General features: G+C 39.3%; 1 protein-coding gene and 1 long non-coding RNA gene across 13 annotated transcripts in view; one reads left to right on the top strand and one right to left on the bottom strand.

Moving 5' to 3' along the window:
• LOC138111227 (uncharacterized) overlaps positions 1-5761 on the top strand; it is a 55761-nt gene extending 50000 nt beyond the window's left edge. For 2 of the 4 annotated variants that reach the window (XR_011151286.1, XR_011151289.1), the window contains 2 exons: positions 1285-1460; positions 3098-3984. This is a non-coding gene — a long non-coding RNA (uncharacterized lncRNA). Of the gene's footprint in view, positions 1-95; positions 313-1284; positions 1461-3097; positions 3985-5341; positions 5523-5684 lie in introns of those variants that run through there. The other 2 variants (XR_011151287.1, XR_011151288.1) reach the window with 2 other exon arrangements.
• Positions 1-16006, bottom strand: part of GALNT18 (polypeptide N-acetylgalactosaminyltransferase 18) — a 235843-nt gene that overhangs the window by 7081 nt on the left and 212756 nt on the right. For 5 of the 9 annotated variants that reach the window (XM_069016617.1, XM_069016614.1, XM_069016613.1 and 2 more), the window contains 3 exons: positions 9935-10099; positions 7645-7708; positions 6755-7063 (listed from right to left, as the gene is read on the bottom strand). In XM_069016617.1, coding sequence (XP_068872718.1) covers positions 6822-7063; positions 7645-7708; positions 9935-10099 — 471 coding nt within the window. In that variant the 3' untranslated portion in view covers positions 6755-6821. Of the gene's footprint in view, positions 1-6754; positions 7064-7644; positions 7709-9103; positions 9604-9934; positions 10100-16006 lie in introns of those variants that run through there. The other 4 variants (XM_069016618.1, XM_069016621.1, XM_069016622.1 and 1 more) reach the window with 4 other exon arrangements.

The raw sequence follows: 16006 nt of genomic DNA, 5'->3' as shown, positions 1-16006 counted from the left end.
TTAAAAAGGGACTCCATTATGCATACATAGCCCTGATAATTACGGCTAAATGCAGAATTCACAGCTGAACTCATTGTTTGGTTTTTATTTGGCAGCAAATCCAGATGATGATGATGTGTTATGTTGTTCTTCTGAGAGCCAGGACTACCCAGCAAGTCCTTTGTGGAAAAGGAAAAACTGGGTTCATGAGGATGATGGATGCATGGCTTTTCTGACCACAGCTGTCCTGAGTAACCAGTAACAGGACAGGTCACTTAGAAATAAATTGCCTTTTTGAGAACTTAATGGAGCAAGCTGCAGAGATGCATGTTGGTGAGGGATGATGTTCACATTTGTCTCCCATTTGTCTTCCTTTGCCCTAAACTGCCTGCTGTCCTCCTTGGTAGCATGCAGAATATGCAGAACCCAGCAAATTCAGTGCTCACTGGCTACTTAGTGGTCCAAGTTTAAATTAGAACTTAAGATGTGTTTCTAAACTATGTAAGTTCACAACAACAACAACAACAACTGCTACATTTTATGCTCCCTCTACTAGGAGAAGAGTTGGATATAGGTAAATCCTGTGTAAACACCTCTGGAGTGAGACTTGACCTATAGAAAATATACAAATTAATGCTTTGTCCAATATTTTCTGCAGGGTAATTTTTCTCTAACCAAAACCCAGATTATTAAACAATCTTTCTTATCATTGATTGTGCCAGGCAGTAGCTGCCTGTGTAGTGAAACAGTATTTTGATACAATCAGGAAAAAGACAGGAGTGCTGGAGACATTTGCTTTATTTGCATGTTTTACTAATGCATTTTGTGAAAAGCTCAGAAAAGTTACCTTTTTCTCTTTCATTCTGAGATTACATATAAATGATTTCTGCAAACAACTCAGGCTTGAGTTATCTGCCTTGATCTAGGCTTGCTTTGAGATGTTTAAAGTGTAAGACAGAGAAAGGCAACAAAGATGTTTTGAAGTGTGATGGAATATTCAGATGGTGTGGAATTACAAAATACAGTAACAAAAAAACCCCAGAACTTTGCTTAGGAGGGGAGTGAAAATTAGTGGGACCTGCCTTTAGTGTTCAAAAGTACAAATACCTGTGAAAAGCAGTGAGGAACTGGTAAACAAAACTTCTAAGGAAAAAAGTGTTAGATTAAAAATTTCCAAAACTATTGTGATTTATGAGAGTATAGGAAAACTGTTGACTTCATTGTCTCAGACATCAATGTTCAGTGACTGACTGGATGTTTCTGATGGGCTGAATTAATTTTAAGAGTGCTGATAACTCTTTTTAGGTATGCTGAGATGATCATTTGGACAAATCAAGCCTCAATCTTCTTGAAGAGAGCACATCAGGGGTTAAGAAGGGAATCTTCCTCCTGCTCTTACAATGAACTGCTGGCTCAGAACAGAGCACATTCCTGTGAAACAGCAAGTACTGCCCATTGCCTGGGGCAGTCTTCAAGATGAGGTAATTAATCTAGTTAATTAATTTTGTGATCTGTCATGCAGCAAATTGTGTATTCCTAGGTTTTGCCTTTGTTATCAATTACAGAAGTGTTTAGCTGGCAAAAGACCTTTTAGATCATTGAGTTCAACCATTCAACCATTACTTCCACACTGTTACATCCATAACCAAACCAAACCATGTCCCTAAGTGCCACTTCCACGTGTCTTTTAAATACCTCCAGGAATGGTGACTCCACCACTTCCCTGGGCAGCCTATTCCTAGGCTTGACAACCCTACAGTGAAGAAATTTTTCCTGATATCCAGTCTAAACCTGCCCTGGCACAACTTGAGGCCATTTCCTCTCATCCTATCACTGGTAAAAGAGACCAACACTAATCTGGCTACAGCCTCCTTTCACACAGAGCAATAAGGCCCCCCTGAGCCTCCTTTTTTCCAGGCTAAACACCCCCATCTCCCTCAGCCTTGTGCTCCAGACTCTTCACCAGCTCTGTTGCCCTTCTCTGGACACATTCCAGCATCTCAGTGTCTTGCTGGTAGTGTGGGATCCAAACCTCTAGACAACCACATCTTGCAGCTGTAGTTCATGCCTAGGAGCACCTCACTGCCTTATTCTTTCTCTTTTTCTCCCTATGGATGAAAATATTGTTCTAACATAGCACAGATGGAAAACTGATGTGAAGAATGCAACTTCACATTGTTATTTACCAGTCTTAGCATAGGTTATACCTAGCTACTCATCTTCAGCCACATAAACAAGAAACTCCTCTCAGCACAATTAGGAAACCTGAGATTTATATTTTCCCCAAGACATGTTAACAGATTTCCAAAGACTTATGGGGTTTAGATGAGATTGTTTGTGAGAAATAACTCCCTTGCAAAACAAAAATACTGAATGACAATTTTATTTCTTTTGTATGTGTGTTGTATTTAATTAATCTAAGTTTTCTAATCTGAATGCTCCATATGAAGGAGGCTTAATGCATTTTAACCCAGAAACAGAACTACTTGCATTATCATTATATGCTTATGATTAAACTAGTCTCTAGAGACTAAGAAATAAATTGAGTGCCAAGTGAAGAAAATTAGGAAATGAATTTGTACCAGTATTACAACTGATCTGCATATTCCAACATGGGAATTTAGGCTGGGCTCTTTGGGACTCTGATCACAGTGTCTTGTTATTGAAAATGGCTTTTTCCCTACTAACCACACAAATCTGGTTATAACTGATATTGGGAAAGGAATGTCCTTACTGCTGCAGCACAGACCTTGTGCAGTTTACCCAGACAGTAATGAAAATAGATTTTTTTTTTTTTTGTCTGGTATACTGAGTGTCATCACTTTTCAGTTCAGGACACCAGGCTTGACGTCCTGATCATTTCACTGAATAGCAAACCCTCTTTTCTTCTCAGTTTTTTCATCCTGATTTATTTGACTTCCAAGGGAAGATTTTTCTCATCTTCTCATCTCAGACTGGAGACTGTTGTGTGGTGGCCAAATCTTGCTTACATATACACTGCTTTTGTCTCCATTGGGACTAAAGATGCAACTTTTACTGACCTGATTGGGACAGGGTTTTGTTTTCAGCTGCAAAGTTAGAAATAATAATGGCAAAACTCCTTCCATCTCTCCCACAGCTGAGGAATGCAGAACACAAGCAGTGATTGGTGCAGTAATGCAAAGGAGGAACCAAAAGCAGAGCTCAGAGCTCCTGAAACTCACACATTTCATTTGGTGAGTGCTGGTTATCACTCAAGTTGTAGGAGACCTTCTGGATTTGGTTATTGTTTTGCATGCCTGACACAACAATGCCATGCAGTGCCTTGTCAGCAGCTGTCATCTGCGGTTTTTGGATGCAGCCTATCCGGACAGCTGAAATTAGGAAGAATCATGTGCAACTAGAACAAATAATTTCTTTGTAAATAAATGTGGCATTTAAAATTAGATGCTAAAATATGCAAATAGGGTATCTGTTTTGAAGGAAAAACATGGGTATGTGTTAACTTTCTTCTAAATTAATTCAGCACAAGTGTCTTTGGAGCTTAAATGTAGTCCTCAGGAGAGTAAATACTGCATAATGTGATATGCTAGAAAAGATTTGAAATGCATCCACTAAAAGCTCATTTTACTGCTGTATTTCACACAAACTTTCTAGCTGGCAAGTTCTACACCCAATTTGCAAAGATTAAAACTTGCTACTAGAAAATTACTCCAAATAGAAGGCTAAACTGAAACAATGAAATTTTGGTTACCACTAGCTACAGCAATAATTACCAAGTAAATTTAACATCAGTTAGCAATAATTGCCAAGCAAATCTAACACGAGTTGTTAAAACACGATACTGTGTAGTAATATTGGTATCTAATTTTTTTTGTGCATGTTTTTTGCATATACATTTTCATATTTAAGTTGAAGTCAAGTATTCAAAATGGAGAAAGCCTGTATGCATTCAGATTTTTGTACTTGTCAATTCCATTCTGCATAAATGGTACTAAAATGTTTATAGGCTTATAGTAAGACATGGTGAATAAAAAAAGAAATATTTTAATACACCTTTTTTGAAATTAATATTGTCATATTAAAATATGACAAGAATATTAAGTTACACATGACTTAGGGACAAATTTACTAGAGTAAATGAAAATTGAAATATTAACTATAATTTTCTCCTGTCTAAGCAGAACAATGGTTCAGCTTCCTTGTCCTCCAGCTATAACACCTTGTGCAGTTACCCAGTTAGTTCAAATATTAAGTCGAGGCAAGCTGGGGCAATATTGGATCATAAAATGGGCAAAGAACACCTAAATATAGAAATGCTGCTGATGTTCTGGACCCCTACACCAACACCAGACTGGGGCCCCTGGGGTTTGTGGAAGTGCTCTTTTGTGTCTGAGGTTCAAAGCTTCACACTTGGCAACGCTGGTTACTTAAAAATCAAGATAACCTCACTAAAAATACAGGGCTTAACCTAGTCTATTGGCTCATTTAATTGAGTAATTATGTTCTGGTTTTCTTTATATTTCTCCTGCAGGATCAAAGTCTCTATCTCTTTTAATAGGATCACCATTCCTTTCTGTTCTGAGCTGCCAGGCAAACAGCACTGCCTAATTACAAAGCTCTACAGCAGTACAGCATGTCTTAAACTACAAAGACATATTGAGAGTATTTGCATCCTTTGTGGTTAGAAATACCACATAAATCCAAACTCTTGATAAATTAATGATGCTGTTTTTTCAGCCTGTGGCTCTCATAATGGAAGAATCTCATGAAGTTGATTGGGGGCCACTGTTCCCTGAGACACACACAGCTCTTCTGAGATGAATCCCTCTTGTACGCTGATGCCCTTGGCTAATGGATGGGATGAAAACAGGAGTGGACATTAGAATTAGGCTGCTGTTTAATGGTGTTGGGCTCTGCTTCTGCACTCTGTGTGCTCAGCAAGGGGGCAGCTGAAATTGGTACAGAGATTCTCTGCTTGCTTCCCAGCCCACCAGTTTAATCCTGCCATGCAGCCTGCATTCCTGTACTTCTCTGGGATGTGGCAGGGGCTAATGTTGTACTGCACATCCTTTATTTTCATTACATGAAGGTGGGTAAAAGTAATTGAAAGGCCAAAGCCTGCAGGAGGAACAAGATGTAAATTCAGTAATTTTAAGGTCTAGTCTTTCTTTATACAGCTAAATGGAGTATTCTCCTTATCTATTACCTAATACCTATTTAAATAAGATCTAAATCGTCATATTTATCTGTGGAATACTTGTAACAACTCAGTAATTAATTTGCTTGTCTGTCTTCCCTTTTCCTTCCAAAGCAATTCCTACTAGATATTTAGGAAATACATATTGTAACTACAGCTGTCAGCAACAAATTTTATTTACAGCTTCTGGGGATGGCATAAACCACCCCCTCCAAACATTTATGAATGGGAAGACAACCTGTGGAAACTTTCAGCAGTGACTAGAATCACAATTCTCCACACCACGCACAAGCAATGTTATCAGAGGAACAGGACAGCACTGAGAGCAGGCCCTGCCCATCCTCTCCCTCCCATGAAGGATGAGGTGAGTGTCCATCCCTATAGATGCAGACTCTTCCAGCCTTTCTATAGCAATCACCCTGGAAGCTGAATTACTTAAGTTAACTAAATATGGAACAGCTGTAAATGATTAATCTTGAGTTTTTAGCTTAGCCTTGTGTCTTTTCTTTTGCCTCTTTTTACACAGAGTTCTCCCCTGTTGCATTTCTCACAACACCAAAAAGTGACAGTCAGGCTCATCTGGTTAATATGGAAAAGTCACATTCCTGTCCAGCTAAACAGAAACAGGAAGATAATTCAAGATAAAGAGTAATTACAGAACAACTTCCTCCTTTTGCCTTTGCTATGCCTCTGGAGGAGCCCAAACATGTGGTAAGTGAACGTTCTCACTGATCTGCTGCAACTCAGGTGAGGTGTGTAGAGACAAATTTCACTTGCAGGGCAGGCAACTGACTCTCCATCAGCAATAAACATGAGAAATCAGACTGGAGACTGAGAGACTTCTTAAAATCACCAAAATTTGGGATTTGCCCCCTGAGAAACTTGACTGCAGCCCTAAGAATATACTGCTTCTGCAGACCATGAACAAACCTAACCATATCAGGCTGGCCACAAGCAGATTCTACCAGCAGATGTCCTGAGGCCTCACCTGTCCAGGTGCTCTGGCCTCCATCTCCCACAGCTCATGGCCCCTTCTCTGCCCCCCACCAGACCATGTGCCACCATCACTGCAGCAGCCCCAGCAGCTTCACTGAGCACAGGGATAGTGACAGGTGCTGCTGAGCTGGTGCTTCGTGCCAGCCCTTGGGTCCAGGGGAGCTGCTGCTGCTGCCAGCAGTGTTTGCACCTGCTCCTCACCAAAACCAGCTCACAGCCTGAGTTTTTGCTTTCCTCACACTTCATGATGCCAAAACAGCTTCCTTGAGATCATGTTTCAAGTAATATTTCAGTAAAATTCTGGCCATTTTACTGCCATGTAATTCTTGCCTCTATCCTCTCTCCCTTGACTAGCTTCTGATCACTTACCATTTTTTTGCTACAAGCTCTAATTTTGTTCTGATTAAATGAAAAATTGGTCAGACAGACTGAAGTAGGTGAGCTGTCAAACAACTAGAAGGCTTTCCAGCATAAAAGTATTTCCAAAACAAACATTTCCCTAAGAGAAGACTTGACAAACAGCCTGAACAATAAAATTCTTCAACACTACCCAGTTGATGGGAGCCTTTCCTGGGCTAATTTACATAATTTGACATAATTACTGTTATAAACAGTTGAAGAAGCTTTGGAAGCAAGAATGCCACCAAAGCCTACATTTTATTGGGTCTCATTGCATTTGGCAGCTGTACAAAACTGTGGAGCATGGAAATGTGCTCAGATAGATCCTGATGATATAAACACATACTACAAGCTTTGAATGCTCAATGCAAGTTTCCGTACAGGACAAAGATACCAGAGGTGGTATTCTCTCCAAGTGCCTGCCCATCAAACCACAGTTCTGTCCACAAAGTAGCAGTGGGCATCTGGCTGCCTGACTCCAGCTGTCTGCAACTGAAGAAAGCCAGGGAACTGAAAATTTTAAAACCACAGGAAAAGATAAATTACCAACAACAACAAATCCCCAAACCACAAAAAAAAAAAAAAAAAAAGGAAAAAAAAAAAAAAGAAATCAAGTTTGATATATAGGCACAAGCGTATATATATGTGTATACACACACTTGTGATCTAGAAGATGTGACTTAGTAATTAAACAAATAATTCTTTAATAGATCTACAAAAGCAAGGAGTTCTCTAACTGAGGATAACCCCATCTTCTACTTTTGTCATATGGAATTAGCTCATCATTATACAGTACAGAGGAGGAGGAGGAAAATGTTACCTGAAGAATATTTTAAAACAGCTGTACAGTTTTCTATCAACCAGACTGCTGTCCATGTCCCACCACAGACTACTGTGGTGCCTCTCAGATTATAGTGTTTCCTCATTCAAACTAATTTAACATAAATTCCCTGTAAAGCAGGGAATATAATGATTTTTGTCCTGGTCAAGGCAATCTAGTTCAATTGGTTTATCCTGGTTTGTGTGGTCAGTCTGTTTCCTGTTTCCTTTCTGAGTCAATTCTCCACTTGCACTGCTGTATTTTTACTTACCTATACCATCAGACATTCTCGTGGAATGGCTCAAGAATCCAGAGAAGTCAAAGCATACTTCCAGCTAAAGGAAAGTGCCACAAAAAAGCTACAACCAGCATCTACATTTTAATTATTATTTCACAAATTTCAGGACCATGTAAGCATCAATGCTTACAATCCTGATACTCACAGTAGTTCTGCTCTCTGCACAAGATGGAAAAAAAATACCTTTAAGAGCCTTAAAAAAGTAATAAAAAATGAATCTTTTCAGAGAGAGAGCTTCCAAGGTAGTCACACAAACACATGTTTTCACCAGACTAAATGGGAGTATTTCCAATGGAGTTCATCAGTTGATGTTGGCAAGCCTTGATTACATTCATTAACTTTCCTCTGCCTTACTGAGCATACCCAGGGCTGAGTACCAGGCAGTATGTTGAGCAATAATGACATTTTAATTGTATTGGGTATTAACAAAATCCTTTTTGAACAGGAAAAATTTAATTATTTCATTTGTCTCTTAATTTATCATAAACAACCAATTAGCTTTCACTTCTCCTGGGGAGAAGTTCCTTTGTAGAAGGAAGAGAGAGTCCATATAGTCAACTTTACCAGTGCTGCACTCTCATTGAGAGACTGTCTGTGGAACATGGAATTGCAACAAACCTAATGCTACTAAGTCCCATTTTTAAAGCTTTTAATAGCTAAATTATCAAGGCCTTCTACTGCTGCCCCCCAATGAGCTCTAATGTAATCAGTGCTATCAAATAGCAGCAGTATCCTGGAGCAGAAACCATTAACTGGTCATCAAAACTTTGGGGTATACAGAGCAATCACTGAATAGGTGGACCATACTAAAATGTTACTAAAATACTCTTCAGTGTTAATTATACTTTTTAGAAATGGTACAAAAAAATCAAGTGCAGAGATGGACACAGTGAGGCCCCCCTCATGAGAAGACTAGTGTTAAAATTTGTGAGAAGGCATAATCAAAACTTTGACCTTGAGGGGCCAATTTAGGGATTTAACGTCTGCTGCTTGAGAGTTACCTCTCAAAGACCTGGATGTCTTTCAAGTATAAATACAAAATAAGCTAATATTGTGTTTTACTGATTAGGGTCCAGATGCTGTCTGCACCAAGATTGATGCTAAACTGTAGTAACAAGGTCCTAAAATATATTGATAATGACTTGACAGAAAATATATTTGCAAACCCACATGGATGTTACAGAAAAATTAAAAGCAGGAAAAAAGTTACCTTAATGGTGAGCCTCAGCCTGTGGGCTGGAGCACACAACTAGATTTGTTGACTCAAAACAGCAGAGGAGCAGCTGTGAGACCAGGCAAACTCACACTAGCTATGACATTTCCCCCAGAAGCTAAATCATGCTCTTGTTTTAGAGAATAATGTAATTTCATTTCATTGATTCACCAGCGTGCCAGTACCTGACATGGCAAAGTTCCATTGTGTTAAACTCACCTTAGGAAAAACTTGTCTTTCTTTGAAAAACAGAATTTGACTGTTGCTTCCAACAACTGTCTTTCTTTGAAAAACAGAATTTGTCTTTAGTTTCCAACCATTGGAACCTGTTTTGTCTTCAGGATAACCTATATCCCTCTGTGGAAACACTGAGATGCCTTGAGTCACCTTGACACTTCCTCTTAGCTAAACCAGAGTGATCTCCATAAGTGTTATGTGGTGGAGCATCTTTTCTAGCCCCAGAACTTCGGTGGCTTCTTTACAGTTCTCCCTTATGTTTCTAAATCAGTTACGAAGGGAGTCACCAGGCCTGGCCTTAGTGTCCTGTCAGCATCCTCATCATTGTGAAACCACCTCTCACAGCCTTTCCTTGAGCCTTTCTGCATCTCTCACACTCATGTATAAAAGCATTAGCCTTTTGAAGAAAGAAACTGCAGAACTAGCTCATTATGAGGCTGCTATCACCAATGATCCACTCCCTCTTTTCTGAGTTGCTGCTTCTAAAAAAAACAAACAAAAAGATTTCTGTTCCTTGTTCCTAAATAGGTTACTTTGCATTTGACTCCACTGAAATAACTTTTTATTTCCCATAACAGTACTCTGCTTTAGAAAAAAGTTATTCATGGTGAACTCAGAAAATATAATACAAGGTTTGTACCCTGCTGAGGTAGCTGACATTGGAATCAAATCTAAACACCAGCTTCCTGGCTCTGTGCAAAGAAAAAGCAAGGATAAATCTGGTCCTGTTCTGTTAGTGAACAGATTACTCACACTTCAGACACAGAAACAGAGACTTAAAACTTTCTGAAATGTCTGCTGGGTAAGAATTACCTGAGTAAATTGCCAGTAAAGCTTCATTCTCTTGACTTTGGCATAATTGCATTCAATGAGCCTGGGCCTGCTGTTCACATCCACCAGGCATCTGTTGTCATCATCGTCGATAGTGGGGCTCAGAACACCCACGTGGAGCTGCTGACTGCTTGTGTAATAAACATTCTGCAACAGGAAGCACAAAAAAGATTTGTGGCCTCTACACAGAAGCAGCACTTTTACCCAAAACTAAAGGCAAAGATAAATATGCTGAATAGCAGTAGGCTGACCCCATAGTGGCTTTTAAATTATTTCCTTTCATGCAGGAAGCAACACAACATTTTAAAAGTTGGTCTAAATAAACAATTAATTGCTCATTGTTATTAACAAGTAAATGCTGATTAAGTATTTAAGAGAAAATATGCAAATACAACTGATTATTGTCTCATCATGTGCCTTTTTACTTCTGTTTTCCATGGCTATACTGAGGGTCTTCAAAGATCAAGATACACACCCTGGGATTGGCTTGAATATGGCCACCAGCTCTGATTAGACTATTTCATCTGAGGATAACACCTCACTGGAGAGGTAAAAAAAGAGAAGAGCAGCACAGGAGTTCAGAGCTCAATCTCTTATAGGACAGATAGAGAAATGAAGGTTTTCTACAAACAAATGCTAAACCCCACACTTGAAGCAGCTACCATATACAATAAAAAGTTATTAGCAACTGGTGACAGAGAGCAGAATGGCCACATTTCAGGGCATTTGTTCTCATTTTACTTTTTATACGTCAATACACACAGGCACAAGAGACTGGAAAAAGGGACAGACACTGGCTGCTCTGTATTTCTAGCAAAGGAGTGCCCTCAAAGGCCTCAGGGATTACACCTGGGACCAAAGACATGAGTTTATTATGTTATACAAATTCTTTCTACTCTGTTTGACTACAAAGACATGTGGGAGGTTTCTCTAGAGGAAAGAAAAAAAGGGGAAGGAAGATGAGCTTGCCAGATGGAGGGGATATGTCCTCTTGAAGATTAACAGGTTACATATCAGCCCAGAAAGGTAACATGGGACTATGCCAGGATTGGCTGTTTGCTAACCACAAACAGAATTTATTTTGCTAAAATCAGACCTTTTTCTTGGAAGGACCATGAGAAACATGAAATGGAAACATCATTCTTTAGGTATTAAGTCTTTGATAACTCAATGGTAGCAGAGTCACACCAGATAAGAGCAGAGAGAAGCACCAAATGAATGCCCCAGTCATTCACTGTAGCTATTCTATTTGCCTGTAACAGAAGGGAAGCTGGGAATTATGCTGTGTGTATTTGGGAATTTTTTCTGTGCACAGAATTTCCTGGTATTTGTTGTGAATTGTTATATATGTGAGTGTTCTTATTTGTGAAAACTCTGGTAAAATAGGAGGGAAAGCAGAACAAGCCACATCAGAGGAGAGATTTAGGAGCTTCATGTAATAAATAAATAAATAGATAAACAAACAAAACAAATAAATAAATAAATAGAATGCTGAAAGCAGTCAATGCAGGAATTTAATACAATCAAAACAAATGATGGTGTTTTGGGCAAGACTGTGTCCCCTGTTTACCTTCCTGTAAAACTGCCAGGGCAGATGTAAACTCACAGAGCTCATAAAAGTTAATTAAGTTACCAATAATGGTTTAGAGTAATCCAAGGTTTTGCCCCCTGTAATGAAGTTTCATTGTTTTCACCCCACAGAAATAACAAGCCTGAGCTGGCTGAAGTGAGGTGAGTGAAAGTTTTAAGAGGTTGAACAGAGAAAAGTTGAATAGTTCACTCATGCCCTCCAGGAAGAGAGCAGGGCAAAAAAAGGACCTAGCAGAACACATTTCCAGAACGGATGGTTATGATGGATTGAAGTAAACTGTAAGAACCATGGGCACACTAACAAGATCACCCTCCATCCACAACTCAGGTTGTTAACATCTCTGCAAACAAAACTGATGCCTTAGAAAAGCAATAAACATTTAGAATGCACTTTCTAGACAGGCCAAGAGCAACTATTTTAGACATGTTTATGACCTGTTTTGATGATTTTTTTTTTTGGAGAGAGACTGAGGTAGTGATAGAGCAAGGCTGTAAGACCAAGATGATCTTTAAAGGGGCACTCTGCAGATGAAATTTTTTTTGCAGCTTGTTTCCCTCTTACCTGAAATTACTACTAGAAAACAGAGAGGGAAATTTTTGTTTTAATTTTTAACTAATAGGAAGGGATGTTTCATTTCAGCATGTTGTCACCACAGAAAACATGATACAAGAAAACAAAGGGGGGGCATTGCATTTTTTTTCTTAATGATACATACCAGTCACTGGAAACAAAAGAGCAGGCTGGGCTGTAACTCTGAGAAGTGCACTCTATAGCTCAAGGTCTGCACAATGGAAGCAGTGTGCCTGCAAACCCTCAGGGCTGAGCTGTTTTTATTAGCTCAGACACCTCAGCCTTTCTCAGCGTGGCCTGAAGGCTGCAGGTAATCAATCATTTCACCTTCCTGGATAGAGCAAACCCAGTTCCTACCACAGCTCCTCCAGCTTTTTCTGATGTCAAAGCAGCAATGGTTCAGTCTGAGCCTCTCTGGGCAGAAGCAGAATGATGGCTCTGGCTGGAGGAACTACTCAATTCTGCTTGTTGGCAAAACTATACAGAAGTAGAACAATCAAATACAATTATGTTAACAAATTTAATTAGAGGCTGCTAATTAAGAGAGCCTACCTGCTAATATAACTTCATTTTTCATTGTGGGCCAGTTATAAAAAGAGGTGAGAACTCTTGAATTCTCACCTAGTGTTGGGAAAGGCACCTTTCAGCTCATAAAGTGGTATGTAAAAATAAGCTCAGACTAAACCAGAACATGGTAGGGTGGCAGTCTGTCCAGCAAGGTTCTTTCATGATGTTGCTTTGCTTATCCAGTAATGTGGACAATTTTTAACTGTTCTATAGATCATTACAAACATTTCAGTCTCTTATACAATAAATCAATTTCTTATTTCGCTCCAGAATTGAAAATGCACAACCTTGCAACTTGACTGCTATGTTTCTCTACTGAAGGAATCACATCAAAAGCACACAACCTCTAAAAATTCAATTTGAGCAGCGTGTTAGCCAACAGGGAGGTACTGGTTTGTGCTGCACTTGGCCAGAAAACTTTTCTTAAAACCTACAGACAGTGCCTGGCTTCTTTCCCCCCCACCCTGAGAATGAAACAGTACCTGCACTGAGAGAACACAATAACAACTCTGTTGGATGAAGGAAGGAGATCCATTTGGTAAAACAGAACTAATTACCGACACTACTGATTACTGTTCTAGTCTGAAACCTAAAGTCATGAAACCATGGTAAAGCCTCCCTTTAAACAATTTCATATATTGAAAATATTTTAATTGCTTTCATGCTACATCTTCCTGTTTCTATTTCATTACTTACATTTTCCAAAATATTTTTTAAGTTTCTTTTTTTCATTTGGGGTTTCTTTTGTGGCTTAGGGTTTAGTTTTTCTGTTTGTTTGTTTAAGGATGGTGTACAAATTGGTTGTCTGGAGCAGGCTGCAGGAGATTACCTGAGTTACATGAACTGAATTAAGTCGCGGCACCCCGCAGTGGTAGGGAGGAGAAGAGAAATCCAGCAGGCAGGCATTGTGCAGCAAGATTCATAGATTTTAATTATTTTACAACTCTTCCATAGACTTTTTTCTTCATAGTCTAATTGGTCAAAGGATCAGCCACCCCTTGGGGTGATTGGCTAAAATCCTAAAACATCCATTGTCAAAATATTTTCCTACTGTACCATAAACAAAGCTCTGCAAGGTCGCAGCTGTTCACAGCTTATAGAACTCTGCTAATATCTTCTGTGAGAGAGAAAAATATCTCACAGGACTGGAAAGGAGCAAGAGAAATTCTTGCTAGCTGCATATTTGTATCCACAGAATTACCCTCTCATAATGTACATGTTAGCTATGCACATCTATGGCTTCTTATTGAAGATATTTTAAATTGACCTTCAGGTAAAATATGGCCTTACAGATTAAAACCATGCTCATGCTTTAACATCCTCTAGCCCTATAAGAACACACAGCCTGCACTTGTGATTTAAATAAACTGTTAAATAGATAAATGGTCACAGCAGTCCTTCTTGAGGAGGATGCTTTTAACAAGCATCAACAAGCACACAAGCTGTTTTGCAGTCCACTTCAGCACAAAATGGACAATTGAAGCACTTTTGTTTAAAACACTTGAAAAGATATGGTCGAAATGCATTTTACCAGCACATTTGTTCTACAATATTGCAAACATCACCATCAACCAACACAACAGGATAGAAATTCTGCACTAATTCAGGGCAGTGATTTGCTGAACAACCACTCCAGTACTATCCTGGAAGTCCAAAAGGCTGAACACTGAATATGAACTAGTAAGTTGTTAGGCTAACTTTGAAAATTTTACTCAGAACTTGGACTTTTCATTTGAGCTACAACAGCAAATGTCACAGCAGTGCTTGTTCAAGGGACTAGACCTTAGATAGACAAAAATTTATTTAGCTCCACTGAAGTCAAGACACTTGCTGTATGCTGATTTACAGCGCTCAAAGTTCCTTAGCAAAACAAGCACACATTTTCACATCATCACACACATACTCCCCAAGGAGCTACTGAATTTCCACAGAAAGAATCTTGCTTGGATATTGGTACCAAAGCACCTGGTAAAAACTCCCTTAGTCTGTAACAAAATAAGCCTCCTTACATTTCATTAGTCTGTTCTAGCCCACAGCATTCTACCATCTCTTTTTTTCACTACAGCAGCATTGATGTACAACTATGTCTCCTGGGCACCTGGCAGGGAGCACTTTTGTTCAGGAAATCAGTTAGGTTTGACAAAAGGCACTTAACTTTCTCAGAAAGTGAAGCTGCAAGGATTCAGCATTAGTGTCAGTGAGAAACTGTAAAAACCTGGGCAGGATTTGTGATCCACAAAGTCTCAGAGTCAATGTGTGCCCTGAGTCTTTGGCACTGCCACCTTCAAGCACTCTCCCACCAGGTAGTTGAGTGCCATTCACACAGGGACAGGCTGGCTCTGGATGCTGCCACATGCTGCCTGCTTTCCCTGCCCTCTCTGCAGGTCCAGCTGCATTCAGTGACCTCAGGAAACTCCCCCTGGAGCTTGGGGCCCGCAGCAGATTAAAGTGATGGGAAAGAAATTCCTCAAAACAAAACTGTGTGTTATCAATATAAAGGTTTGCAGCAAGCAAATGATTAAAGTAGCAGAAGTTTCCTACCTGGGTCTGAAGAAAAGCACATTGGTTGCCTTCAAAGCATGACAGAGTGTCTGCCAACAAGGCTTCTGTTTCAGTCTCTTTTGTGTTCTCAAAGACCAGCCTCATAACCAATCTCTTAACTCATTTTCCTCCAGACTGGAAAATGTGGAGCTTTTGTAAATTGTTTCCAGCATTTTTAATATCTGCTGAGAAACCTGGCCTGCAAATAACCTTATGTCTTTAAACTGGCATCTTCCAACTAAAGGACTAATTATTCTGTAGCTTTCTTGGATTTATTTTCCTATAAGTGTCCTATGTAAAGCCATCTCTTCATTTCCATTTGCTCTACACAATAATCTCTGTCTATTCACATTAAGACAAGCAAACTGAGGCTGGTATCACATAATTAAAACGAATAAAATGGTTCCCCAAATCCTCAGACGAGGTGAAAGCGTGAGGTCTAGTCAAGGCATACTTATTTTTGTTGAACAATTTATCTTTTTTTCTTCAGAACATTTATTTGACCTAAAAAAAGGTAGCTAAAGGATGAAAACATGGATGAGTGGTAGTTGAGAGCTGCATGGGATTCCCAAGAAATCATCATAATGACTAGGAACTATTAGAGAAAATTCGGTGTTTGAAATGTTCTCCACACTTGCGTTTCAGGCAAACTAGTTTGCTGAATGTTATTTTTTTCCATTTAATATTCTAAGCTCAACTTTTCCTAAAAATTTGCTTGACTGTTGGGAAAACGTACAACATTGCAATGAAAACCAAAGCTGTATTCAGTACTGCTACTTAGATCA

Source organism: Aphelocoma coerulescens, chromosome 5 (genome assembly GCF_041296385.1).
Source record: "Aphelocoma coerulescens isolate FSJ_1873_10779 chromosome 5, UR_Acoe_1.0, whole genome shotgun sequence".
NCBI classification, from domain to species: Eukaryota; Metazoa; Chordata; class Aves; order Passeriformes; family Corvidae; genus Aphelocoma; species Aphelocoma coerulescens.
Note: the sequence above shows the minus strand (reverse complement) of the source record. Positions and strands in the feature narration are given on the sequence as shown.